We start from the raw sequence: 25,607 nt of genomic DNA, 5'->3' as shown, positions 1-25,607 counted from the left end.
TCAGAAAGAGGAGTGTGGGAGGGACTGGAGGGATGGTGGAGGCATGGAAGGGAATGCAAGGCCAAGGATGTGGGGGACTGGAGGGATGGTGGGGGCATGGAAAGGAATGCAAGGCCAAGGAAGGACAGGAGGGAGGGCTGCGATCTGGCCTCAGAAAGAGGAGTGTGGGAGGGACTGGAGGGATGATGGAGGCATGGAAAGGAATGCAAGGCCAAGGAAGGACAGGAGGGAGGGCTGCGATCTGGCTTCGGGAAGAGGAGCGTGGGAGGGACTGGAGGTATGGTGGAGGCATGGAAGGGAATGCAAGGCCAAGGATGTGGGATGTCAGAAAGAGGAGTGTGGGAGGGTCTGGAGGGATGCTGGAGGCATGGAAAGGAATGCAAGGCCAAGGATGTGGGATGTCAGAAAGAGGAGTGTGGGAGGGACTGGAGGGATGGTGGAGGCATAGAAGGTAATGCAAGGCCAAGGATCTGGGATGTCAGAAGGAGGAGTGTGGGAGGGACTGGAGGGAGGGAGGGTGGAGGTATGGAAGGGAATGCAAGGCCAAGGATGTGGGATGTCAGAAAGAGGAGTGTGGGAGGGACTGGAGGGAGGGTGGAGGCATGGAAGGGAATGCAAGGCCAAGGATGTGGGATGTGGGGGACTGGAGGGATGGTGGGGGCATCGAAAGGAATGCAAGGCCAATGATGTGGGATGTCAGAAAGAGGACTGTGTGAGGTACTGGAGTGATGGTGGAGGCATGGAAGGGAATGCAAGGGCAAGGATGTGGGGGACTGGAGGGATGGTGGGGGCATGGAAAGGAATGCAAGGCCAAGGAAGGACAGGAGGGAGGGCTGCGATCTGGCCTCAGAAAGACGAGTGTGGGAGGGACTGGAGGGATGGTGGAGGCATGGAAAGGAATGCAAGGCCAAGGAAGGACAGGAGGGAGGGCTGCGATCTGGCTTCAGGAAGAGGAGCGTGGGAGGGACTGGAGGTATGGTGGAGGCATGGAAGGGAATGCAAGGCCAAGGTTGTGGGATGTCAGAAAGAGGAGTGTGGGAGGGACTAGAGGGATGGTGGAGGCATGGAAAGGAATGCAACGCCAAGGAAGGACAGGAGGAAGGGCTGTGATCTAGCTTCAGGAAGAGGAGCGTGGGAGGGACTAGAGGGATGGTGGAGGCATGGAAGGGAATATAAGGCCAAGGATTTGGGATGTCAGAAAGAGGAGTGTGGGAGGGACTGGAGGGATGGTGGAGGCATGGATAGGAATCCAAGGCCAAGGCCGTGGGGAGACGGTTCTGGCACAGTTTGTTTGAAATATTGCTGAAATTAGGCATTCGGTTTGCAATGACGGATCATAAATGCCACCAGCGAATCGCTGCAGAGGAGGTGGTCTCACATGAGCATTTCCAAGATTTCTGGCTAGTAGGCATGTGGAATAAAACTAAACATGCATGGTGTACAGTACTCTATTGCCAGACAGGTTCTGTAATGCATGTGTTTTGTGATGGAAGTGTGTATATATAATATATACACACACACGCATACACACAAATCTACAGCGGAACTGGTAATTTAACCGGAAAAGGGTCTTTGTGGGCCAACGTAGAGGCTCAGCCCATTTGCACAGTCCAGCCATTTGCATATATTCACGCACTGCATACAGCCATTAAAAATAAACAGATATTATGGAGGACAGTGAAGAGAAATGCCTGACCTCGGTATTGAGCTGCAGTGAAGTACAAGAGCAAAGTCTAAGCTGCATGTGGAGCGGCACAGAATTCTCCTGCTATACGTGTGGGGGTGGGGATCAGATAAGAGCCCGGGCCCCTGCCGCCTGTTGCTGATGTGAGCATTAAGAATTCACGAAGGCAGCCATCATACAACATGGTGGGATGGATGTTGGATGCTGCATATTGGTGTGACAGTGAGAGGGTCCGTGGCAACACTGATTTGCTTTAACTCTGGCAATCGATCTAAGGCAGCCGAATAACTTTGTAGAGCAAGCCTACTCCCACCCCAGTCTTGGCTATCTTTCCATAGTGCACCATTCGGTTCCTTCAAGTAACACACTAGCCATACCCTTCGGCCACACCCATTACACCTCTACCTCACTGTTGCTGTAAAAATCCGCTTTTTTGTCTTAATCTTTTCTTTAAAAACGTCTTTCAGATAGTCACGTTATCAATGTACTACAGATAGCCGCGGTTATCCACAAATGCGTAAAAATAACAGCGGTTATCAGAAAAAATTAATTGTTTCCAGAATGTCCAGTTTGGGGGGCCCTGGACAATCTCTTGGTTTCGAAAATGTCATCCGGATCCATGCAGCAAGTCAAGAGGTGGTAGCCTCTCTCAGCCTCTCTGCTGCAAAGCACCAAGACCAATATAAAGGTTTTAAGGTATAGGGGGCACCCTACTGGATGTATTTACCCCCAAACGAGTCAAGGAAATTAAGCCAACGCTTTGTGCCCAAATTGTTTATTATTTTGTCCAAATCTACTAAGCCATTTTCACGCTCCAGCTGTTCAAAAACTGACTTTTTTCTCTATGGGAAAATGAATGCGAGTAGGCTGAAAACAGTTTTTTATGTTTTCTTAATAACTTTTTTATTTTCTTACAAATCGTTCCCAATATGTCCAGTTTAGTGGGGCTCTTAATAAACTGTTTGTTTGGAAAATCTCATCCAAATCGATCCAGAAAATCTAAAATGATTAGCCTCGCTCAGACTCTGCTGTAAAAAACACTGAGGCCGATATAGGTTTTAAAAACTACTGGATGGTTTTCCCCTAAACCAGTCCTGAATTGCAAGTCAACGTTTTGTGCACCAGTTGTCTCTTATTTGGTCCAACTCTGCACTTTTCTCTAAGGAGAAATGAAAGCGCTGAAAACTGGGAACCTGTGGCGCTTTGTTTTCTTAATAAGAATTTCTGCAAAGCACCATGGGAGATATAGCTATAATTTTGGGAGAAGGGGACACGCTCTTTGCTGTCAATCATTATAACAATTGCTGGAAGAAAAAACCCCAGACGCCCCCCACTCCCGGGAAATCAAGTCACACTTTGTGCCAAAGTTGTTACGTACCTTGTCCAGCAGTTTTGGCTGTGCTCATGAGCAAACATTGGACATTTTCCTCTATGGGAAAAGGAACGGGGACTAGGCCGAAACAACATTTTTTAGTTTTCTTAATAACTTCTTTAAAATGTATCATACAAGTCAAAAGTTATTAGCAATTCATTTTTTGGTTTTCCTATGGAACTGGATACTCTCTATAGTGCCGGGACCGCCAAAATAAATATATATATATATATAAATATAGAGCTATGTTTAAAATAGAACTGCCCTCTTAGACAACAAAGACTATTGCCTGGAGAAAGGTTTGCATTTGGGCTAATTGCTCTACCCACAATGCCTTGGTGTTGTGGCTCAGAACTGGAGGTGAACTTCCAGCAATGACTACTAGGGGTGCAGTGGAATGTGCAACTCGGCTGAAATGGGGACACACACACACGCACGCACGCACACTTGCATTTTCTGTCCCCCTGCGCACTGTGCCCCCAGACACGCCCCCCTCTCTTGCCGTAGCATTGCTCACCTCCCAGGTCTCACAGCGCCCCCAGCAGGCATCGGTGGTGATACGCAGGCCCTTGCAGCCGGGCTTCTTGGCCATGAAGGTGAACTCACGCACGGCGCAGCCGATGAACGTGCGCAGGTTCACGCTGGAGGTCTCGAGGATGCCGATGCAGAAGGCCAGGGCCAGGAGCTGCAGGGAGCCCGGGAGCAGCCGAGGACGCCTCATGGTGACCTGCGAGCAAAGTGGAGGCTGGCGTTCCGCAGAGCTGTGCCTCCGATCTGCAACACCCACTCAAGCCCACCTGGTCCATGCACAGGCAAAAAAAAACAGGTTACAAAAGCAAGCATTGGAAGAGTATTCCGCAACTGCATGCCTTGCTGCAAAGCGCACATTGATGTGAGCAAGACATTTAGCACGTCCAAAAGACAACGAAACGTTTAGTCAACAGCTACAAAAAAAGGTTGTTATTTATAAGTGCGACACGTGTTTTTAAATTCTTCATAAAATTACTGAATACCGTGAATGTTCTAAGAAGTTGCAGCGATTTGAAACTACGGTCATGAACATCGTGTTTCAGTGACAGGTCTATTTATTTATTTAATCAATCTGGTCGAAGCATGTCTTGAAGGTAGAGTTTTGGACCTACATAAGTTTCCTTTTTTGCTTCTTGCAAAACCAATTAAAAAAAAAAAAAAAAAAAAAAATTAAAAATAATATATAGGAAGCCGTGTTCCGGGTGCATCCTTTGGAAGCCCGGTGTCCTTCCTTGGGTGCAACTGACGCAGAAATGACTTGCCTTGAGCGGCGGCGGCGGCGGCGGTGGCGGTGGCGGTGGCGGCGGCGGCGGCGGCGGCGGCGGCGCTGCTTCCGATCTGGAAACTGATGCAGACGTGCAAGGAAGTGGCAGAATCCTGCAGCTTCTAGCAGCGCGGACCAGGGACGCCTCGCCGCAGATGTGTGATGGCACAAATATATAGCAAAGGATGTGTCAATCACAGCTAAAGGGAGGCAGATCCTTTAATGAGGCCGAGGGCACCTGGGGCGCGCCCTCCCCCCCCCCCCCCTTCCACTGCAGGCATTGTTCCACACCGGAATTAGCATTATCGTTCCGGCAGGACGGGGAGGGGGCACTAGAGGGGGGAGAATTGGCAATGGAAACACTGTGCGTGCTGGCTGAACAAAGCAAAAGGAACATTCCGGGGATCACGGGTGAGCTTCACTTTGTGAGGCACTGGACGGGTTCATCCTAAGGTATAGCTGGGAGATGGTTGTGCCCACGGTTATAAGAAGCAGGGTAAAGAAAAACCAAAGGCAACTTTGCGCATGTGGCCATTCTGAAAGATTGGGACAGTGTTCTATTGGCCAGTTGGTGCTGGAACATTCCAAATGTTCACTTGTATTTTACTATCAGGCCAGTGGGGCCTGAACAGGTCACAGTATTGAAAGGAATCAGCAACACGCAAGAACAGAACAGCCAACACTTGTTTTGACCAAAGGAAGGGCCTTTATCAAGGCAATGATATAATGTGTCACGCAATTGCACGGGCTACACCAGATCAGCTGTATAGACCGTGAAGGAATGTGTCTGTGTGGGGGCGGGGATGGGGGGCACTTTGTGGTAGTGTGGAAGGCAAAAGTGCTCCTGGAGGTGTATCCAAGAGAGACACGCAGGTGGGTGGGGGGGGGGGGGGGGCAATGATCGTTGCTGAATCGCAGTGGTCCATAAGAATCACGTCGGATCACCTTTTGATCCAGGAATGTGTTCTCACAATGCTGCTGAGAGATGTGTGCTTGTGTTTCCGCAGCCATGTTGTTTGGTCTGCGCGTGTGCGAGATCTGCGTTCTGAGCCCCACGTGGTGCTTTCATATTGACTGTCTCAGCAAACGCGAGCTTCATGCCAATGGACCCCCGAGTTCTGTTAGGGACCCCCTGGAACACCATGGTTGACTTTCCCAAAAACTGAAGTTAGAAGTTGCATAATATCAAAAAACTGGAAAGATGAATTAAGTGTAGGGCACGTGACACCGCAGGGACCCCTCAGCTTCCGGGGTACCAAAGTATCCCTCTGTTAACCAAGCAACATCCAACAGACCATGAGGTCCGCATTTATTCGAACACTAGAAGCCAACGCAGTTCAGCAAAGGATCTCAAAAAGGCCATGTTTACTGTCAAATCCAGAGAGGACAGGGGGCGGGACACAGGAGCCTTTCACTTAAACAGGCAGCCAGTCACCTGCACGAGTACATGGTAGTTCAACTCTGCTCATTGTGTCCCGCGCAGAAGCTTAGACGGGATATCAAGCCTGTACAAAAGCCAAATATATCATTATAGCCCCATACACCTCCTTGTGCATGACTCACTTATAAACCCATTAAGAGAGAGGGCTCCTGCAACAAGAGGCACCTCCTTGAAAATGCTTAAGGGCTTGTGCTGATAAACCTGGTATTGTCCTCTTTAGCCGGCTCGCAAGCTGCAAGAAGTACGCCTTTTGTTTGTCAAGAGACCTGCTTATGAAGTATTGTTGTGTGGGAGCAGCTAATGCGTGGCGTGGCGTGGCTAAACGCAGCATAAACACCCCCCCAGCCCTCCGGCACACCGCCCCTCTGGCTGCCACTGAATGCTTTCTCTATGGCTGCATGCCTTCGCCCTATTAAAGACATACTGTTTCCTTATTTGTGAAAGGGGAGCGCTTAAGCTAATGCCTCTCCTTTAGTGTGCAATCTTTTTGTATAATTCCTTCTTTGTTCAGTCTTTTCAGCCTTCCACCCAGCCCTCCTTTGGTAGGTTTCGTAATGGAGAAACTGAATCGCCCCATTACACCATGCACTGCCCCCAAGAACTGCATTCCCTAGGTCGCCTTGCTCGGTCCTACAAACAGCATCAGCTCAATGCTTTCACGTGGTGCAAAGTAAAACTGCAAGCAAAGACCTACAACATGCAAACAGCCCATCTGAAAAGTCTACTGCAACCTGTCCAATATGTGTGGCGCTCCAATAAGGCCAATATTTCTTCACTTGAAGGGGAAGATCGTGGCGGGCTTGCGGCTCACAGGTGACTAATATCACTAACTAGGCATAAAATATGCAATGTTGCATTTAGCAATTTGCTATGCAATTCTGTAGGCTTGCTAATTAAATAGGCACATGTGTAGCAAAACTAGCTATTTATGTTACCCTGTTCAATGAAAGCACAGGTCGCTCTGCATTCCTCTTACCTTCGGGGTCTCTCTGACGTCTTTTCTCTCTTCACTACAAGTTTAAAGGGGCTAATGTGGAGAGAGTGCAGCAGTAATCCTCTCCTCCGTGCTTCAGTGCCAAAGGCCTGTCTGGGAGTGCACATTTTGGACAATTGCATCATTATTCAAGCGTGAGACCAAGAGGCTGCTCCGAGACGGCTGCCGCCAACTCTCAAGGAGTTCACCACAAGGAGACGCTGGAGGGGTGGGGGCTTCAGTTCTACTGCACCCATCTTACCCATCGTTTGAACATCGTCCCTCCGAAGCATGTTCTTTGCATGTGGCGCGACACTAAACAGCAAATATTGTCAGCATCGCCCCTTTCAAGAAACACGCCAGTTTTACATCGCCACCGGAAGAGTCCAGCCATGTCCGTTCAAAGGATACGATTAGGTTCTTGCCTCAGTTACACACATTGTCATGCTAGCTTCCACATTGCTTCTAAAAAAGAACTAAGCTTCGTAATACTTGCAGAAAATAGTCAACTTTTAACTGTACCATGAGGATTTTGCCCAAGTAAGCGCATGGTAGTTCCCAGTTCCCAAATCCCATCCAGACAATGACTATGCCACTTCCATATTGCCCAAGGAAAGTTACCATGCCATTTTTACATGGTTGCCAGAAAACTGGCATGCAAGTTTTAACAGTGCATGCACATCGTGCCAGTTACCCGGCTATCATACTGCATTACACATTACAGCAGAAACAGACCATGCCACTTTTAACAGTGGCATCACTGATTTGCCCATCTCAATGTCATTGGCATACTAGTCTCTACACTGCCCTAAAAATGAGCCTGCCAGTTTTGCATTGCATCTAGAAAATTGCTACACAAGTTTCAGCGGTGCCATGCTAAGCACAGTGCCATGCTAGTTTCTACATAGCCTCATGAAAATTACTTTGCCATTTTTTCATTTCACCTACAAAAGTGTCATGCAAGTTTTGCCCCAGAAAAACAAGGTCCTATCAGTTTCCGCATTGCTCTCAAAAAATCGCCAAGCCATTTTCAAAATGCCACAAGAAATAGTAAAGCATTCCGTCGTTTCCATACACTGCCCTCAGAAAATGACCAGGCCAGTTCCAAACAGTCGCCATACCAAATTTCACAAAGGCCCCCAGGACACGTTTCTGCTAGCCCAAGAATTTTCTCATGCCTCCCTCAATCTCTTACAGAATATCACTGACTTTGACTTTCATATCGCACAATGCACTGTTACTTTGCTTAAGAACATAGACCCACCTCTTCGCCACATTGCCCCCATTACAAACATTTTGTCTATATAAAAAAAGGCACAATCAAAATCAGTTTCCATAACTCATCATAACAATCATATGTATAAAAAATAACCATCCATAGTGTGGCTCGGTTGACAAATTATTTCTTGAGGGTTTCGAAAACCTCCGTCAGAAATTGCACCAAGCAGAAAATCGCCGAATCGTCTCCTTCATGAAGAAGGAAACACCAAAAGTCCTCAGCCTCTTCCGAAAAAGTATTGGCAAGACATTTCCCCAAATGTCGAGTTCTTAGATCAGTTAAACCAGTGCAGAACAGGGTGATATGTTTGAGTGTCTCATGCATCCCCCTTTCCGCACAGAATCGACATTCTAAGTCTGTAGATTAATTGTAAAGAGACATACGGGGTAATTCATGGAATGATTGTGCGCCGAAATGTGTGGCGCAAGCATGAAAAAGCGAGCAGACGCGTGCGATTCGCACGCAAGCGATTCATGGAAGGCTCTGCGTGTGGCTTTCCCGGGAGATGCGCCAAATCCGCGCTAACCTTACACGTCACTGTGACTTTCCAAACGCTGCGCGCGACATGCACAGCGAAAGCGCACAACTTCTAGCGCACACACCTAAAAAGAGGGCAGAGCACGCGGAATGGGGAACAGCGCGTGAAAATGTGGGCGTAACGGGGGAAGTACGGCTGGGAAATACACGCAAAACCGACACGCTCACGAACAACACGTATTCATGGAATCGAATAGGGAAAACCCGCGCACACCAAAAGACACGCACACGCACAAATACATCCGCCACACGAAAGCAGGCGGAAGTGCCCCGCGCAATATAAAAGTGCGCAAACAACAAACAAACATGTCCCATTTCTCACAGCAGTGATCGCGCGACATCGCAGGAGGAGGAGAATGTGCATGTCACACACAGACAAATACACAAACCCAACTAATGAGAACCATCCTAACCTCCCCAGGGGACAGTGCCTACCCTCTGAGCAACCACATGATGACGCCAATACGGAACCCCACCACACCACCCCAGGTAAGATACAACGATGCCCATATTGCAACCAGGGGCATAGTGGAGCGCACATTCGGAGTGCTCAAGGCACGCTTCCGCTCCCTTGACCTATATGCACCCCCAGTAGTGTGCAGGATCATTGCAACGTTGCAACACAGCGGGCGTACCAGTGGATATGGTGGTGCCCCCACATCCCCAATCACATGCACGTCCGCTGTGCATGGGAGGGGAAAGGGCATGTGGCGGGGCAGCCTGTACCCAGCTTGTGGCCACATTCCTCACCTAAACTCCCACCCCAGCAGAGTGCACACAGGCCTGGCACATACCAGGTGACAATCGATGATGACAATCGATGATGACAAAGGGACAGTCAACTGTCACAACCATACCACCCTGAGGATGTGTCCACATTGTGTGCACCCCTAGCTACTTAAACATAACCAATCCTGTGTGACCAAAAGGAACACATGCAAGGTGCATATCAGACCACCCCCCTGTTAAACAGGGCATGAAAATACTGGTATGTCACCTAAACCCTCCCAACCCCCATGACCCCCATCCGCCACACCATGCCATGGCATGCAATGGCAAAACAGCAAACCAAATGCACAAAACATGACACAATTGTCATGAAGTGCCACGTGAGAAATGTAAACAGGCACTAGACAAATATACCTGACATGGAATCTGATGAAATGAGTGACCAAAACCTCCCACCGATAAAAAGTGTGGCACAAATGCATGTCACCAGCGGTATAAGCAACAAAAGTCAAAATGCCTGTCGCCATGCACATCGGGCAATAGAAATTTGCCAATAGAAACACTGTGTGCTGCATGTGTGTCCCCTGTGACACACTGCTCACCAGACAGCACAGTGAGCCTCATCACCTGTAATGTAAACAAAAGAAAAATGAGCAGCACATACCACAGACATAAACATCACAACATCGACAGCCAACACATGAAGCAGACATGTCACACACAACTCAAACTCCGACATGCATCCAGTGGCATTGCAATGCAAGGGTATCCCAAAAGCAGAAATGGATGTGTGTAAAATGTGAAGCCTACACATGTAAAGCATGTTGCATATCACCTGCATCACACACAACCTTTGGCAGGCACAGATCCAAGCCAGAAATGAGAGATGGCAAGAAAGAGATGGCACGTAGCATAAGCATGGCAGAGCACCCAAAAAACCACAGCTGCAAGTGAAAGCAAATATACCATAACACATGTAATATGCCTGCTGACATGCAGCACTCAACAACCATCACCAATACAGAGTACATGTGTCACAGGATGCACCTATACTAGTGCATTTCAATACAGTGAAGGGATGAACATGGGAACATACACGCCAGGTCACTTTGACATCGCAGCATTGTGTAGGCATGTTGAAAGCCGGAACATGGTAAAGAAGTGGGTGGGTGCAGTGCAGTGCATGTGTACCGCCTCAACTTCCAATATCAACACGTATGTAGTGATGTCAATCTCTAAACATGACGTCAGTGTAAGGGCAAGTGCAGCCATCATGTGCAAAGTGCATGCACTGGGTTGCATGGATACAGTGAACCCCCCACCCTTTAAGGAATTGCAATGAAAGGTTGACCAGAAAATGTGCACTGGCAGACAGTGTTGGCATGTGTCAATTGCATCTCACCAGTCAAATGACACTACAGAAGATGAGAAGTGGACATTAAGCAGGACACATGAGGAACCATCAGTAGTACACCCATGCATGCAGAGGCCACGACACCAGTTGAACAAAGGCAGGGGGCCTGTAACAGGGTGAGGCATGTGCATGACATGGATGAGGAGACCCTAAACTTGTGCATGATGAGAGACAGACCCAGAGTGAGCATTAAATGGATGACCAAATACCATGACACTTGTATAATCCTGTAGACGTACTACAATGATCAGCCTGTCAATGACCCATAGGGGCATACATGGAATGCACATGGAGCATGAATGGGCACTCATGTCCACGGGGAGTCACTGCCACCTGCACAGTCCGAGTGAGACACACTGCACCAAGGAGAAAGGATGTACACCACAGTACGTGTTTTGCAGGTTTGCGGAGGGAAGTGTGCATGTACACAGGAACAGGAACAGGCAATTGCAGTAGTCCAAAATGTGACTCACCAGTGCCCTGTTGACAATGAGCTGCCGGGGGTTTGAGAGCCAAGGAAGCGTGCCCGTGAGGAGGACCACCTTGCAGGCTGTCCACACATACACGGCAGTCATGTGATGAGATAAGCCAAGTGACTTGCATGTGAGTAGGGTGCATGTGTGGTGATGAGGACAGTCCCCGTGTGCATCACATATCCTGCATGCATCACAACAGGCACGCATCAGTGAAGCATTGCATGACTCACACATGACAACCATGTATACATAGCATGTAGTGGCAGTCAAGCACAACACATCACACAAGCCAAACACACATGTCCTGGACAAACGCGCATCAACACTCACCAGACGATGCATCATTATCCATCATCTCTCTCACTCCATGGATTAGTTCTGCCTCGATGAACTCTGCAGCGATCTCCGCGTGCCGAGTGAGTGCATCCTCCTCTGGTGCTGGTCCACTGTCAGTCACCCTAGTCATGGCATATTTGGAGGCACGCTTTTGCTTAGCACAATGTTGGAGGTCATCCCGACGCTTGTAGCAGTCTTGAGCTGTGCGCACCTGAAATCCCATGGCATTCACACCATCAGCAATATGCTGCCAGTGGACCCAACGCTGGGCAGGCGTAGTATGGCACTGTGGGCCCACCAGTATATCGCGTTCGTGTGCCGACACGTAGCCCACAAGGAAGTCCAGTTCCTGCTTGTTGAAAGGCTTCTTCCTCGACGTGCCGGAGCCAGAGCCGTGTCTGGGGTCCCAGCCTCTTGCACAGAAGCACGCTTCCTCCGCTTGGGCGGTGGTATAGACCCTGTGTGGCCAATGTGGCCCTGATCAGTAGGGGAAGTGGCGCTGGTGGACTGGACCAAGCGAGTGGTTGGCGGAACCAGGACGGAAGGCCTGACTTGAGTCAGTGGCTGCTGGGTGCTACTGCCAGGACGCAGCGCCACATCTGCCGCAGTGCCAAGGTCTGTGACTGACACAGTCCTGGCTGGTAGACTCACAGCCGGGGTGGTGTTGGCTGCATCTGCCCATGCAGTTACCACCACCTGGCTGCTTTGGGCAGCAGATGTCACCACTGCCCCAGATATGTGTGCCTCGGTTGCAGCAGCATTGGATACACGTGGCCTGTGCTTCCTGACCATCTGGAATTCTGCCTGGGAGTCCTCAGGTTCCAACGCATCATGCGCTGGCCGACCCCGAGCCTGGGTGGTGGTCGCCACAGGTGCACCTGCAGCTACCACTACCGGTGGGCCTGTGACAGCACCTCTAACTGACTGTCGGGTCATATGGGCGCCTGGGTCGGATGCAACAGCTGCATCGCCCGGAGCCGCAGGGGGTGATGGCATGGCTGCACCAGCACGTGCTGGATATCCTGCCTCAATGGTGCAGCCCTGTCTCTTCTCCCTCTGCGTCCACCCTGGACTCTCTGTACCCCCTGGTCACCCCAGTCACATCCCCGACCACTTACAACACTGGGAGGATGCCCAACTTTGCTACCCTTTACCTTTCGTGGCCTCCCAACCATGGCACAGATGGTATATTGCCAATGGGAGGTGCACTCAACAATTGTCCTGGGCACCTGGGGCCAAGGGGGCATGGTACGTGATGTTAGATGCACCCAAGTGCTCCTGCAAGGGTGTCTGTGACCCCTGGTGATAAATGACGGGTCACGCAAACCTCAAGCACCCCAAAAAATGATAATAAACATGCACGCAAAAAATACATATGCGTGGAACGCGCAGGCTACTATGACGTCGAAAATGGGTACGCGATGTACAGGGGGAACCACAGTGGGAAAAATAGAATGCGCGACTCACCGTCTGCCTTGCGCGGAAAATAAAAACACACACGCTTGTGCACGTAGGCAACACCCCCACTAAAAGAATAAGTACAAACTCTATCCGCTGTGAAGTAAACGCATTTGAAACCACAAGAGGAGTAAACACATGCGTAGGTCTCCACGAAAAGCACGTACAGCGAACTGCTTACCCGCTGGACCTTTAACCCCTGCCGAAGGCAACACCCGCAAGCGTAACATCACTCGCGCGCTTACGCGCTACAGGCCTTTCCTCAGATTACACGCAATCTCATGCTGACGTGCTGTTTTTGCATGTGCGGGTTCACTCTGCATCAAGCCGGCCACGCGACAACACACGGAAGACGACACTCCTGCCCAGAAGGCCATTTACCTGACCCCAGAACCCTGGGGAGCCTCCCAAGAGCCATCTGCTGCTGCCTGCCTGCTGCCAACGTGCCCTGATATTTGGTGCCTGCACATCAGCCATCGCCAGGGGTCCAGTTGCTGTGACACCCCTGCTAGAACAGAAGACTCCTGACTGGTGTTCCATCGCTCCACAGCCCAGCCCCAGGACCCAGTTGCCCACCCACACCTGCCTCAGGGGTTGCCATGTCGGGCCAAACTCCATCCGGGACCAGTGGTGACCCCCCGGCAGAGAGGCAGAGGGCTGCCAGCTTCACTGCAAAAGAAGTTGGCATCCTGGTGGATCAGGCCCTGAGGCATTATGATGCCCTCTTCGGACGAGCACGCGCCAACAAGGATCAACGGGAGAGGATCTGGTTGGACATCGTGGGTGCCATCAACACGGAGGGGGTGGCACCCCGCAACTTCAAACACGTCCATAAGCACTTCAAGTTCAGGACCCTCAAGAAGGCCCGGCGCCACTTGGACGCAGCGGATGCAGTGGGGCACTGGGTCCTGCTTACCACCAACCAGATGAGGGTCCTGGAGTGCATTCGCCCAGCGCTTCACGTCCAGGTCCTCGAGAGGCAGACCTGTCTGGAGTCGAGCGGTAAGTGTCCATGAGCTCTCATTCGGCACAGTGCATGTTGAGGTGTGGCAGGAGTGTGCAGCTTGGACATATGTCTGACATGGCCCATTTATGGATGTGTATGTGCAGGGACATGACTGTGCTGCATGTGAGTCCAGTCATGTGTGCTGCACATCAATGGTGTATGTGTTCCGAAGCATGATGTACAACTGCATGTGAAGATGCACCCATGTTTGCATGCCTGTGTATGTACTCAGCCATGTTTGGGGTGTGACACATGGATGCTCGTCCCACCTTCATGTACGTGCACGGTGTACATGTATGTGTGTCTGTTTGGTATGTGTGTGACTGTGAGGCGCCATGGATGCATGTGACACGGACATCTAGGTACCCAATTGGTAGATGTGACATAGTTGACGATGATTGCACTGTGACAGGAGGTAGAGAGGCCAGATGCATGTCTGTCTCGTGGCATGTGTGTACGTGAATGGCATGCTCCATGATGCTTGTGATGTCATGCCACCCTTAGAATGTTCATGCAGTTCCATGTGAATGGATGCAGATGCCTGTTGCACATTCCCTGCTTGTTTGTGCATGTGTGTGGGTTCAATTGACCTGAGTGATTGGGAGTGTGATGCCATCTGTGATGTTTGCCACTCATGTGCAATAGTTATGTGTCTAGCAGACCATTGTACGGTGTCCTCATGCCTGTTTCTGTCTCTCCCTGTCTGCAGCGTCAACTGACGAAGAGGGCGGAGACGGTGCTGTGGAGCCCAGCGGCAGGCATGCCACTGCCAGCTGGAGACGCAAGGCCCTGCCCTCCTCCCAGGTAATAATATCTTCCGGGAGTGAGGGGACTGGTGCCGCGTCCATGGCCACAGCTGCCGAGGGGAGGTCTGTTAGGCAGAATCCTGTGCAGTTCCCTTAGGGAGCACTACAGAAGATTAAGACTACAGGTGAGGGATAAGTCTGACTGCTCAGCCACAGCTACCATCTAAATATTTGTGGTACAGACTGATACCAAAGGGGATTTATTGCTCTCACCTGTACTCCTAATCTTCTGTAGTGCTCCCTAAGGGAACTGCACAGGATTCTGCCTAACATCCATTGTTGGTGTGGTCTGCTAATATTTGCTTAATGCATGTGTCAGTTGTAATTGGCCCAGTCATGTGTCACTGCTGTGTGCCTATGTTGCACATGTCTAGGGGTGCATGCATGTGTGCTTCTGTGATTGACGCGGGATGGGGCAAGTGGTGGGGAGTGGCAACAATAGATGGTTGTGGATTTGCATTGTGAAGGGTTGATATGGGTTTAGATTTGGGTATGCATACCATGCTGGGGTCTGTGTTGCCATCACCGGGGTGGGGACACATGAGTCGGGGCCTGCTGGCAGGTTGCTGTCACTGGTGGGGGTGGGGACACATGAGTCGGGGCCTGCTGGCAGGTTGCCGTTACTGGTGGGGTGGGGGGACATGAGTAGGGGCCTGGTGGCAGGTTGCCGTCACTGGAGGGGTTGGGGGGACATGAGTCGGGTTCTGCTGGCAGGCTGCCGTCACCGGTGCGGGTGGAGGGACATGAGTCAGGGCCTGCTAGCAGGTTGCTTTCACTGGTGGGGGTGGGGAGACATGAGTCTGGGCCTGCTGGCAGATTGCCTTTACTGGTGGTGGTGTGGGGACATGAGTCGGGGCCTGCTGGCAGGTTGCCGTCACTGGTGGGGGTGGGGGGACATGAGTCGGGTTCTGCTGGCAGGCTGCCGTCACCGGTGGGGGTGGAGGGACATGAGTCGGGTGTCATGATCTCTGCTTCCAAAAGGTCAGGGTTTTTCCAACTCTCTTGGATGCAGAGCCATAACCCAGGTTCCGAGTGCAACCAGTCCCAATTGGGAGCTTTTGGACCCAGTCCTGGCGCCAGTGGCACCAGGCTCATAAATATGCCCAGTCCCAGCGCTGGAAGCGCCGGGCTCATAATGCTTGGGTGGACTTACCTGCAGCAGACCATGCTGCTTACTTGCCTGCCAGTTGAGCCTCTGATCCTCTTCTGTTTGGAACTACTTTTCCTGTTGGGTGGGGCAGGAGCCACTCCCTAGGTTCAGAACACTGGAACTCTTCTGGAAAGCAGGAACTCTTTTCTTACCTAGGCGTGGCTGTGGAAGGAGACACCTAAGCACTACAGGAGGCTATTTAAACCACACCCGATGGATGAATCTTGCTTTGCATTATTCTGCATCCTCTGCAGCAGAACGCTCATCGTGTCTTCTGCATCTGATCCTGGGCCTAAGGAAAAAGGCTTACCATCCTGAATCCAGTCTTCAGCAACACCTATAAAGACAAGAAAGAACAGGTTAGCATTACGGTCTTCAGTGACAGCGCTTCACTTACCTGGTCCATCGGCTGTCACCAACGCCTCGCGCTGCATTCCAGCATCTGAAAGACAAAGGCTTACCTACTCTTCACGCGCTCCGGAGGTCTTCGCACTGCATTCCGGCATCTGAAAGACAAAAGCTTACCAGCTCTTCGCACGCTCCGGAGGCCTTCGGCGCTGCATCCCGCATCTGAAAGACAAAACAAAGGTGCGTTTAAAGACATTGGGGAACTTTAATACTCACGTGCCATTACTCCTTTCCACATCTAACCCAGTGGGTATTCCGGCACCCTGCAGCCGCTCCGAACTTGTACCTGCAAAATAAAAAGACAGTTAGAGCGCATCGTGAAGCAGGCAACAAGCGCTTACTTACGTGCTTCCAGGCGCTTCCATTCATCACACGGGCTCCATCTTCAACTCACTTCAGCCCGTCATCCGCCATCGCCGGAACCCTGCAAAAACAAGAGACATCATTACTAAAGACTTTTAAAGACATTAGAATTACTCGAAACTTACCGTTCGTGCAGTAAACGACGGACAGCAGTCCTCTGAAGTCAAGAGGCCTGCTCCCCTTATCCAGTGAAGAAACTGGTTACAGCACCCTGTCCCGAGGCAGATGGAGAGCACGGCGTTCACTTACCTAAGGTGAGAGCGTTAACCTTTGGGGTTCTACAGGAGAAGAGAAAGGGAAGAAGAGAGAGACATTCAATAACCCAGTTCATTAATCCCACATTTTCTATCTGCAGACATCTTACCCTTCGAGCCAGACATAAAGTGCACAGAGGTCCAGCACAAAGAGCCAGCCGTGGGTTACACATCACCTTTGAAGATACGGTATACGCCCAGTCAAGACCGGCGCCTCTACGGGAATCAGGTGAGCGTTACAGAACGCAAAGCCTACCACAAAACTCCCGTCCAGGCGCTATGGAAACCTCGGATACCGACCAGCTAGCCCAGTTACTTGGGGAACTAAGGGCAGAAGTGCATGCAGCCCGTCAGGAAACGAACGCTCTAAGAAGGGAACTGATTATTTCCAAGGAGCGAACAGATGATCTCGCTAGACAATTGCTACAGTCACAAGCCGGACAGACCCCGTTACCCGCATCTGGGGGAAATCCTCCTTCTACATCCTCTATGAATCCAGTGCAGATCAACCTACCTGGGAATGTACCTCTGGCTCCGCCCGAACGATTTTCTGGTGACCCAAAGAGGTTTGCAGTATTTATCAATCAGTGCCGGTTGCATTTCTTATGCCGGCCAGCAGCCTTTCCAACTGATCAAGCTAAAGTAGCTTTCGTGCTTTCGTACCTTAGTGGCAATGCGGCAGACTGGTCGATCCCTCTAGTAAATCAAGATGATCCGGTCCTCCATGATTTTCAAGCTTTTCAGCTCAGTATGGAAAAACTGTTCGCAAGACATTCACAGGGGCAGGCCTTGGACAATGAGCTTCTTTCGTTGCGACAAGGTAATCAAGACCTTTTGGCTTATATTGCGTCTTTCAACAGACTGATAGTGGAAACTCAATGGCCTGAGGACAAAAGGATTACGCTGTTTTATAGAGGTCTACATGGAGAGCTCAAAGATGTGTTAGCCCAAGTAGTGAATCCCCCACAAGATTGTTCGGACTATATAGACTTAGTCGTTCAAATAGATCACAGACTGCAGAACAGGAAGGCCGATTGTTCCAAGTTTGATGCTCGAGTATTTTCCAAACCGCCAACTCCTTCCAAAGGAGTAGACTCCGGGGAACCCATGCAAATAGGGGGCCTGAAAGGTCCTCTAACACAAAAGGAGCGGGAAAGGAGAAAACAGTTGCAATTATGCCTCTATTGCGGAAACTCAGGGCACTTTCTTCGAGACTGTCCGGTGAAACCTGCCAAGAAGGCAGTAGGAGCTGCAGTTACCAAAGTTACAAACTCTGAGCAGGGAAACGACCTCGCCCGACAAGAATAGAGGTCCTCTTGCCAAGCGTGAAAACCAGTTCCGTGACCTCGCAATTCGTGATACCTATGGTCCTCATTAGCCCTGATAATCCGGATCGATTACATGCAATTGAAGCTTACGTCGACATCGGTGCCATCGGCAATTATGTGGATCATGAAATGGTTTTGAGGATGAATCTAACTCTTTGTCCCAAGGCTGTAAAGGACGTCATTACTACGGTGGATGGAACGGAGATAGCCTCCGGACCAGTAACGCATACCACTCAAGAAGTGACGCTAGTAAGTCAAGATGGACACCATGAGAAGATCGTGTTCGATGTGATCAAGGCTCCTCAGTTTCAGATTATTCTAGGAATACCTTGGTTAGAGAAACACAATCCTCTGATCGATTGGCGAGCAAGAACCGTCCAGTTTCCAGAATGTGTCTCTACTTGTCACCCTCCACCTGGTGTTGCACTGGCAGCAATTTCTTCAGAGACTCCCCAGTTACCTCCCGAATACCTAGAATACCAAGATGTTTTCCGGAAGGACCAGGCTAACTCTCTACCTCCTCATAGGTCTTATGACTGCCAGATAGACCTGATACCTGGATCTACTCCTCCTTGTAGTAGAATTTATGCCCTCACCGAGCCTGAGAACCTTCACCTTCGACAATACCTGGATCAATACCTGGAAAATGGGTTTATTCGTCCTTCCAAGTCCCCTGCTTCTTCAGCTTTGTTCTTCGTTCCAAAAAAGGAAGGAGACCTTAGAACTTGTATAGATTATCGCTCCCTGAACCAGATCACCGTCAAGAATAGATATCCGTTACCTTTGATCCCTGAACTCCTGGACCAAGTCAGAAAAGCATGCATATATACAAAGCTGGATCTTAGAGGAGCCTACCACTTGGTACGAGTAAAAGAGGGCGATGAATGGAAGACGGCCTTCCGCACCAAATATGGGCTATTTGAATATCAGGTCATGCCCTTCGGACTTTGCAATGCCCCGGCCGCCTTTCAATATTTTATGAACGATGTCCTCAGAGAGCTCATAGATGTGTGTGTTGTTGTTTACATTGACGACATCCTCGTTTATTCTTCATCGGAATCTGAACATCGGAAACATGTGAAAATGGTCCTCGAAAGATTGCGTCAACACAAACTTTTCGCTAAGTTGGAAAAATGTGTTTTCAACGTGACTGAAGTTGAATTCTTGGGATTCATATTATCACCTGGCGGAGTGCGTATGGATTCAAAGAAGGTCGATGCAGTTCTCAAATGGCCATCACCATCCTCCGTAAAAGGTGTGCAAAGCATGTTAGGCTTCGCTAACTTTTACCGCAGGTTTATCCCCGAATTTTCTCGAATAGTCCAGCCCATCACTGCCTTGTTAAAGAAAAACAAACGTTTTGAATGGTCTACCGAGGCGGAACAAGCTTTCCAGGATTTGAAGACTAAATTTATCTCTGCACCAATCTTAAAACACCCTCGCCCCGAACTCCCCTACATCGTGGAAACTGATGCTTCAAGCCTTGCCATGGGGGCAGTTCTATCACAAAAGGACCCGGTAACCAATCAGTTGCATCCCGTGGCATTTTGGTCCCGCAAATTCTCGCCTCCTGAAATCAATTACACGATTACTGACAAGGAACTTCTGGCTATCAAGTCTGCCTTTAAGGCTTGGCGGCATTATCTGCTGGGGGCCCGACACACCGTTACTGTGATTACGGATCACCGAAACCTGCAATATTTGAAAACCGCAAAAGCCCAATCCTCTAGACAACTCCGTTGGGCATTATTCTTTGCCGAGTTTGACTTCATAATTACCTATCGACCTGGTACAAAAAACGGTAAAGCTGATGCCCTTTCTCGGATGGGAGTGGAAGAACACTTGATCAACCCTAAACCTGTACCAATCATTCCCGAACAAAGAATTCTGGGTGTAATCGCCACACAATCCATAGAGGAAGTTAAGGATAAAGCCAGGCAACTTGTAACTCCAGCAGACATACAGAATTGGCATCTGCAGGGAAAGGACTTTGCAGTAAAGGACAACTTATTGTATTTCCAAGAACGATTATACCTGCCCAGCACAGATTTACAGAAAAAAGTAATCTCTTGTTATCACAATTCTTTAATGGAAGGACATCCCAGTATGGCCAAGACCTCAGAAAAGATCAAGCGCTACTTCTGGTGGGCGTCTTGGAAAAAAGATATCAGAGACTTTATAATGTCCTGTGGAGTATGCGCCCAAAACAAGAGTCAAAAGGAAAGACCAGCAGGCCTCTTACGCCCTATAGACATCCCACCTCGCCCTTGGCATACGCTTTCTATGGACTTCATCACCGATCTACCTCCATGCTCCGGATATAATACGATTCTAGTAATCGTGGACTTATTTTCCAAGATGGCGCATTTCATTCCGCTCAAAGGCTTGCCAACAGCAGCAACTCTGGCCCGAGAATTTCTCGAAAACATCGTCCGACTGCACGGTTTTCCTTCGGTTCTAATTTCGGATCGAGGTAGTCAATGTATTTCTCATTTTTGGCGAAGTTGCTGTCGGTCGGCTCAAATTGATGTGAGACTATCGACCAGTCACCACTCTCAGACCGACGGACAAACCGAGAGGACCAATCAAACTCTGGAACAGTATTTACGCTGCATGCTGCAACAAACTGAAAAAACTTGGAAAGACATCCTTTGGATAGCCGAATATGCCTACAATAACTCTGTCCATTCGGGAACTGGGAAAACCCTGTTTTTTCTTTTATACGGCAGTCACCCTCGAACCTCGGAGTTGGATCCCCTCCAAGGTCTTGAAACACCAGCAGTAGACTACCTGCATTCTACAATCACCCAAGCCTTTAAGGAAGCTGTTTCTCACCTTCAAAGGGCTAAAGAACAATACAAGAAAGGAGCAGATCAACATCGGAAGGAAGCCCCTCAATATGAAGTAGGGGATCAAGTCTGGTTATCCACCAAATATCTACCTCTAAAAGGGCCACGCACATTCAACCCAAGATACATTGGTCCCTATTCCATCACTACCATAGTAAACCCTGTAGCGGTCAAGTTGGACTTGCCCCCGCACATGAAGATACATCCGGTCTTCCACGTCTCTCTATTAAAACCCGTGCAACCTCAAACCCGACTAACTAAATCTCCAAAACCCATCCTAGTTGATGGAGAACTCGAGTTTGAAGTCAAAAGCATTCTGGACTCCAAGATCTCCAAATCTAAACTATTTTACCTAATTGACTGGAAAGGCTATGGCCCCCAAGAGAGATCCTGGGAACCTGCTGAATATGTCCACGCTCCTCGCCTAATCAAAAGATTTCACCGAACATTTCCTGACAAGCCAAAACCCCCGGAGAAGCCCGGTTTGGGAGGGGCCTTGAGGGGGGGTACTGTCATGATCTCTGCTTCCAAAAGGTCAGGGTTTTCCCAACTCCCTTGGAAGCAGATCCATAACCCAGGTTCCGAGTGCCAACCAGTCCCAATTGGGACCTTTTGGACCCAGTCCTGGCGCCAGTGGCACCAGGCTCATAAATATGCCCAGTCCCAGCGCTGGAAGCGCCGGGCTCATAATGCTTGGGTGGACTTACCTGCAGCAGACCATGCTGCTTACTTGCCTGCCAGTTGAGCCTCTGATCCTCTTCTGTTTGGAACTACTTTTCCTGTTGGGTGGGGCAGGAGCCACTCCCTAGGTTCAGAACACTGGAACTCTTCTGGAAAGCAGGAACTCTTTTCTTACCTAGGCGTGGCTGTGGAAGGAGACACCTAAGCACTACAGGAGGCTATTTAAACCACACCCGATGGATGAATCTTGCTTTGCGTTATTCTGCATCCTCTGCAGCAGAACGCTCATCGTGTCTTCTGCATCTGATCCTGGGCCTAAGGAAAAAGGCTTACCATCCTGAATCCAGTCTTCAGCAACACCTATAAAGACAAGAAAGAACAGGTTAGCATTACGGTCTTCAGTGACAGCGCTTCACTTACCTGGTCCATCGGCTGTCACCAACGCCTCGCGCTGCATTCCGGCATCTGAAAGACAAAGGCTTACCTACTCTTTGTGCGCTCCGGAGGTCTTCGCACTGCATTCCAGCATCTGAAAGACAAAAGCTTACCAGCTCTTCGCACGCTCCGGAGGCCTTCAGCGCTGCATCCCGCATCTGAAAGACAAAACAAAGGTGCGTTTAAAGACATTGGGGAACTTTAATACTCACGTGCCATTACTCCTTTCCACATCTAACCCAGTGGGTATTCCGGCACCCTGCAGCCGCTCCGAACTTGTACCTGCAAAATAAAAAGACAGTTAGAGCGCATGGTGAAGCAGGCAACAAGCGCTTACTTACGTGCTTCCAGGCGCTTCCATTCATCACACGGGCTCCATCTTCAACTCACTTCAGCCCGTCATCCGCCATCGCCGGAACCCTGCAAAAACAAGAGACATCATTACTAAAGACTTTTAAAGACATTAGAATTACTCAAAACTTACCGTTCGTGCAGTAAACGACGGACAGCAGTCCTCTGAAGTCAAGAGGCCTGAGGCCTACTCCCCTTATCCAGTGAAGAAACTGGTTACAGCACCCTGCCCCGAGGCAGATGGAGAGCACAGCGTTTACTTACCTAAGGTGAGAGCGTTAACCTTTGGGGTTCTACAGGAGAAGAGAAAGGGAAGAAGAGAGAGACATTCAATAACCCAGTTCATTAATCCCATATTTTCTATCTGCAGACATCTTACCCTTCGAGTCAGACATACAGTGCACAGAGGTCCAGCCCAAAGAGCCAGCCGTGTGTTACACATCACCTTTGAAGATACGGTATACGCCCAGTCAAGACCGGCGCCTCTACGGGAATCAGGTGAGCGTTACATCGGGGGCCTGCTGCCAGGTTTTGTGGTGTGGGCTGACTGCTGGCATGCTCACGGGTGATGAGAGGCTCCGTTGTGGTGTGGGTTGCCTGCTGTCATGCTCTTGGGTGATGGGGGCTCCGTTGTGGTGTGGGCTGCCTGCTGGCATGCTCACGGGTGATGTGGTGCTCCGTTGTGGTGTGGGCTGCCTGCTGGCATGCACACGGGTGATGGGGGCTCTGTTGTGGTGTGGGCTGCCTGCTGGCATGCTCACGGGTGATGGGGGCTCTGTTGTGGTGTGGGCTGCCTGCTGGCTTGCTCACGAGTGATGGGGGCTCTGTTGTGGTGTGGGCTGCTTGCGAGGTGTGTTTGCGGGTGTTCCGAGCATGCGCAGACTTTTTCACGCAATTTGCGTGGCGCTAGGGGGTACGCCTATTCCGAGGGGTGCGCGAGGAGTTTTACACGTGATTTGGCTGGCGTGAGCGGGGTACGCATATTCCGAGGGGTGTGCAAGGAGTTTTACTTGCGATTTGGCTGGCGCGAGCGGGGTGCGTGTATTCCGAGGACTGCGTGAGGAGTTTTACACATGTTTTGGCTGGCGCGAGCGGGGTACGCGTATTCCGAGGGGTGCACGAGGAATTTTTACATGCGATTTGGCTGGAGTGAGTGGGATATGCGTATTCTGAGGGGTACACGAGGAACGCGTACCACGCTCGCGCCAGCCAAATCGCTGTGTTGTGGGCTGCCTGCTGCATGCTCACGGGTGATGGGGGGCTCCGTTGTGGTGTGGGCTGCTTGCGAGGTGCGTTCGCGTGTGTTCCGAGCATGCACAGACTTTTTCACGCAATTTGGGTGGCGCTAGCAGGGTACGCCTATTCCGAGGGGGGCGTGAGGAGTTTTACACACGATTTGGCTGGCACAAGCGGGGTACGCATATTCCGAGGGGTGCACGAGGAATGTTTACATGTGATTTGGCAGGCGTGAGTGGGATACTCGTATTCTGAGGGGTACACCGAAACCAGGCTGCCATCAGCAGTTCTAAATATGGGGCGCACGTGTGTGGGACTTCGCTTGAGCACTCGCAGAAGCAGAGGCGCTGCACTTGTGTGGGACTTTGGTTGAGCACTCGCACCTTAGCAGTAGAGGCGCTGCATGTGTGTGGGACTTCACTTGAGCACTCGTAGAAGTAGAGGCGCTGCACATGTGTGGGACTTCACGTGAGCACTCGCAGAAGCAGAGGCGCTGCACGTGTGTGGGACTTTGCTTGAGCCCTCGTACCGTAGAAGTAGAGGTGCTGCACATGTGTGGGACTTCGCTTGAGCACTCGTAGAAGTAGAGGTGCTGCACGTGTGTGGGACTTCACGTGAACACTCGCAGAAGCAGAGGAGCTGCACGTGTGTGGGACTTCACTTGAACACTCGCACCTTAGCAGTAGAGGCGCTGCACGTGTGTGGGACTTCGCTTGAGCACTCGCAGAAGTAGAGCCACTGCACGTGTGTCGGACTTTGCTTGAGTACTCGCAGAAGTAAAGGCGCTGCACGTGTGTGGGACTTCGCTTGAGCACTCACACCTTAGCAGTACAGGCACTGCACGTGTGTGGGACTTCACTTGAGCACTGCACCTCAGAAGTAGAGGCACTGCACCTCAGAAGTAGAGGCGCTGCACCTCAGAAGTAGAGGCGCTGCACGTGTGTGGGACTTCGTGTGAGCACTCGCACCTTAGCAGTAGAGGCATTGCACGTGTGTGGGACATCGCGTGAGCACTCGCACCTTAGAAGTAGAGGCACTGCACATGTGTGGGACTTTGCGTGAGTACTCGCACTGTAGAAGCAGAGGCGCTGCACATGTGTGGGGCTTCGCCTGAGCACTCGCACCTTAGGAGTAGAGGTGCTGCACGTTTGTGCGACTTTGCGTGAGCACTCGCACCTTAGCAGTAGAGGCACTGCACGTGTGTGGGACTTCGCTTGAGCACTCGGACCTTAGCAGTAGAGGTGCTGCACGTGTGTGGGACTTCGCTTGAGAACTGCACCTTAGAAGTAGAGGCGATGCACGTGTGTGGGACTTTGCTTGAGCACTCGCACCTTAGCAGTAGAGGCACTGCTCGTGTGTGGGACTTCGCTTGAGCACTCGCCCCTTAGCAGTACAGGCACTGCACATGTGTGGGGCTTCGCCTGAACACTCGAACCTTAGCAGTAGAGGCGCTGCATGTGTGTGGAGCTTCACCTGAGCACTCGCACCTTAGCAGTAGAGGCGCTACACGTGTGTGGGACTTCACGGGAGCACTCGCACCTTAGCAGTAGAGGCGCTGCACGTGTGTGGGGCTTCGCCTGAGCACTCGCACCTTAGCAATAGAAGAGCTACACGTGTGTGGGACTTTGCGTGAGCACTTGCACCTTAGCAGTGGAGGTGCTGCACGTGTGTGGGACTTCGCTTGAGCACTCGCACCTTAGAAATAGAGGTGCTGCACATGTGTGGGACTTCGGGTGAGCACTCGCAC

The 25,607-nt window shown here is 50.6% G+C and overlaps 1 protein-coding gene across 2 annotated transcripts in view; it reads right to left on the bottom strand.

Moving 5' to 3' along the window:
- GPHB5 (glycoprotein hormone subunit beta 5) overlaps window positions 1-6,888 on the bottom strand; it is a 64,456-nt gene extending 57,568 nt beyond the window's left edge. Inside the window, exons 1-2 of one of the 2 annotated variants that reach the window (XM_069638246.1) lie at window positions 6,768-6,888; window positions 3,574-3,853 (exon numbers count right to left, since the gene is read on the bottom strand). In XM_069638246.1, coding sequence (XP_069494347.1) covers window positions 3,574-3,777 — 204 coding nt within the window. In that variant the 5' untranslated portion in view covers window positions 3,778-3,853; window positions 6,768-6,888. Of the gene's footprint in view, window positions 1-3,573; window positions 3,854-4,348; window positions 4,526-6,767 lie in introns of those variants that run through there. The other variant, XM_069638245.1, reaches the window with a different exon arrangement.
- Window positions 6,889-25,607: the final 18,719 nt, after the last annotated feature.

The sequence above is a fragment of the Ambystoma mexicanum genome, chromosome 14 (genome assembly GCF_040938575.1).
Source record: "Ambystoma mexicanum isolate Mex_15411 chromosome 14, UKY_AmexF1_1, whole genome shotgun sequence".
Taxonomy (NCBI): Eukaryota; Metazoa; Chordata; class Amphibia; order Caudata; family Ambystomatidae; genus Ambystoma; species Ambystoma mexicanum.
Note: the sequence above shows the minus strand (reverse complement) of the source record. Positions and strands in the feature narration are given on the sequence as shown.